General features: G+C 36.8%; 1 protein-coding gene across 1 annotated transcript; it reads left to right on the top strand.

The window, feature by feature from the left end:
• Positions 1–2823: 2823 nt before the first annotated feature.
• On the top strand, positions 2824–3816 carry LOC135144266 (protein mothers against dpp-like). The gene has a single exon (XM_064076244.1). It carries the CDS (start codon positions 2824–2826, stop codon positions 3814–3816), a length of 993 nt encoding a protein of 330 aa, XP_063932314.1.

Raw genomic sequence — 3816 nt, forward strand, 5'->3', positions numbered from 1 at the left:
AAAAACGTAATGAATCACTATTTAGCATAATTCTGGTCCAACAGCTGGAATTTTCCGAGGATTGGAACTTGTTAATCCAAAACAAAACGCTGCCAAGTAAGTCTAAGATGCTTGCGCTAAACCCATTCATGGATGAGAATAATCTCATACGTGTTGGGGGCAGGTTGAAAAATTCTGCACTCTGTAACGACGTAAAATACCCGATTTTACTACCCAAAAACAGTGTGGTCACCAAATTATTAATTCGGCAAGAACATGAACGTCTTGGTGTCCATCCGCCAACGATTCTGGATCATTCATCAGAAGCAAAAAAAAATATTTTAATTGTTTTCAATTCCTTACGTGAACGAAGAAGACAAGACAACAAGGATGAATTAATCAAAGAAACTGCAGACTTGACCAAAACTTCATATGGAACAGTGTGGCGAATTTTAAATGTAGGTATTGAACCAAGAAAATTTAGAAGTCATAAAGGTGTCAGAAAAAAACTATTAGAAAAGGAACACGCCCACATTATAAGAAGAATTATCTATGAATCATTTAAAGAAAACCATGTACCGACATTAAAATATATTCATTTAAAAACGACCGAGATAACGGGGCTACAGTTTTGTCAAGCAACGTTACGACAATTTTTAGCTATGATTGGGTTCAATTACGAAATATTAGATAAACGAAGATTTCTAAAAGAGTCCACTAGAATAAGCAAGTGGCTTTATAACTACTTACAGCAAATTAAAGCATTTCGTGACAATGAAAGGGTAATAATACATTTGGACGAAACATGGTTCGATACCCACGATGTAATAAAAAAAAGCTGGGTGGATGAAACAAATAACTGCCATTTACGTGTTCCATCATCTAGAGGACAGCGAATTATAATTCTTCATGCGGATTGTTATGGATGGCTGGGTTAACAATGCTCTTTTTTTGGCGGCGAAACACATTGATGAGTCAAAGATAGATTACCACGACATGTCGGGAGATGTGTTTTTCCAGTGATTCATCGAAACACTTCTGAAAAATTTACCCAATAAGAGCATTATTGTTTTAGATAACGCCAGTTATCATTCTGTGTAGTCTGAAAAAATTCCCTCCACCAATTCCCACAAAGCAGAAATTGTAGAATTTTTGTATAAACATGACTCATATTTTGAAGAAAATTATATGAAAAAACAACTGTTGGATATTTTACGGACGAAAGAACACGAAAAAAAATACAAAATTGATGACGAAGCACGAAAACACGGGCATGAAGTTCTGCGTTTACCCCCATACCATTGCGAATTTAATCCAATGGAAATGATATGGGGTATTCTAAAGAGAAGAATTCGACGTAATAACACTAATCCTAAGTTTTTTGGCGGAACGTCATTAAACATCAAGTGGCGACAGTGTCTAAAGAGGAATGGGCCAACTGTGCAGACCATGTAATCAAGATCGAAAATGAATACCGTTCAAGACATGTTCAGGAACTTACTATAAATTTAGAACCTAAAGAGGACCACAGTGACATGATGTGATATCACATGAGTGAATAAATTGTTAATTATTGTAAACATGTAATCTAATTCAGAATTAAAATACATTATTTTTACCTTCCATTATTTAAATTGTATATAATAAAAGTCCGGCACTGATTCCTTCCCAGGTACAGAAACCCAGATGTGTAAGACCGTTTATTGCAGTTTGCGGTTATCTTACTGGGAAAAGCCCTTAAAGCGCCGTCTAGATGGACACATTTACAACAGGGTCTTAGTAATAAATTATCCCAAGTGGTAACTAATCTTTAATCCCCAGTGAAGTCACCTCCAAACAGCGATACCCTAAACGACCCGAGAGTACTTAATTGAAAGTTTCACATTACTGATCGATTGTGAATAAATATTATTAACGGTTTAGAGCAGGAGTGATAAAACACAGTTCTTTCTTGGAGAAAAAGTTCAGGAAAAGGTTTAATCCATAAATTAATTTGAGTTATCTTCGACATCTTGACACACCTGTATCGCTTTAAATGTCTTCAATGCAAACTAACGATAAAAACTAAAGGATAACGTCCCTTGGACCACTATAAAACATAATATTGATACACTTAAGTAACGAACAAAAATATTGGGAATTTCCAAAAGTAATGAGGGCCCGAATTTACCTGGAAGAACGGCTCAACACCCAATTGTTTCTCCAAACTATACCATAAAATCCAAACTTTTCCTAGCTTCTCAGGACAATATTTGCAACATGGATCATGAAATTTCGTCCTTCTAAACCAATGCCGGTAGAATGATATGATAGTGGCGTTTTGCCGTATTTCGGCAGATTTTAATGACTGTAAAGAGGAGCCTTAATTGATTCCTAGATTTACATCCCCACCAAAAGGTCTTCTCAGGTATATAAGGAGGAAGAGTCGTTCTAATCTGTATATACAAATAGTGAGTCGAAGTGACAGGTGCCCTAGCTTAGAAACTTTTGAAGTTTGTTGCTTGCTGAAAAAGTTCTGGTAAGTACTGTTACATTGGTTGGGTGTTTGTGAGCTACGTGTCTGAAACTGCGTAAAATGATTTGTGAGAAATTCAGTCGTCGTAATAAAATTTTATATTATTAAAACTTCACTTTTGATTTTTTTTTACTTTCGAACTAAGATGTGTGGATGTCACTTTTTTTGTCAGGTATACATTAACAGTGCAGTCTTGTGTAGTTTTGCAATGTTATTTTTAAGACAACAGTTAATTTTGCGCTTCTTATAATACAAAGTAATTTTTATCCCGACATTTCGTAATTATGTAAATAAAACTACAACTTTTGTTTATTCTTTCAGATACCATCATGTCTGCCGATGAATCTCAGGCCAAATTTAACGTCGACATCTACGCAGGTTTCCAGCTATTTCGACAACTGAAAACGAGTCTAGATTTCGAAAAAGCCATCGTTGAGGAGCGTATTCTCGAACTTGCCTCAAAAATCATCAATTCAGACAACCCTCCAGCAACAAATAACGTTACTCCTTGCATAAACATTCCTCGGCGCATAACTTATCTCGTCAACAACCCCAACCTCAGAATTTATGGACAACTTTGGCGATGGACACACATCCGTAAACTTAACGTAAACAGAGAGTTGTCAAAATTTAAACCCGACAGGATCTGTTATTCAGCCATTCATGGTGAAATTTGTCTCAATCCATTACACTACTTGAAGAAAAGCCGACCAACTTTAGGCCTCGCATGGTATCCAACTCTTCATCCATGGGCGATCGTCGCGTATTACGAAAAATGTCGTAAGCTAGAAACTTTCCAGTGTTTTCGACCTGAAATTCAGGTAAAGTGTAATACCGTGCCTGGACGAGTAGTAGGATGTTTCAATTTGGAGGCAATTGGAAACGAATTACGAAGGGCCGAAGTGATCAATACGAGAAGACAAATAGGGGACGGAATTTCTCTACGTTATGAGAATGGACAGGTTTTTATGCAACTGTTGTCTGACTCGGTCGTTTATATCGAGTCGAAATTTCGTAATAGGGTTAAAAACCATAGAAAACAGACTCTTCATTGGTTAGAGCCATTTGATTTAACATCCATGAAACTCATGGATGACGATGAATTCCATGTCTTGTTGGATATGGCGGTACAAGAAGGAGCCGAAGCTGTCTCTGACCTTGCGAAGATTTTAACCATACGAGTAGTTTTTGTGGACCACTGGAGAACGAATACACCGGTTACAAATTACAACTGTTGGATAGAGATACGATTATGTAGGCAGATGACATGGATAAGCAACGCTTTGCGACAAATGGGAGCCCCATATAATCTCCATTACTAA

Source organism: Zophobas morio, unplaced genomic scaffold (genome assembly GCF_036711695.1).
Source record: "Zophobas morio isolate AGI-343-1 ecotype UQ-CSIRO unplaced genomic scaffold, CSIRO_AGI_Zmor_V1 ptg000089l, whole genome shotgun sequence".
NCBI lineage: Eukaryota > Metazoa > Arthropoda > Insecta > Coleoptera > Tenebrionidae > Zophobas > Zophobas morio.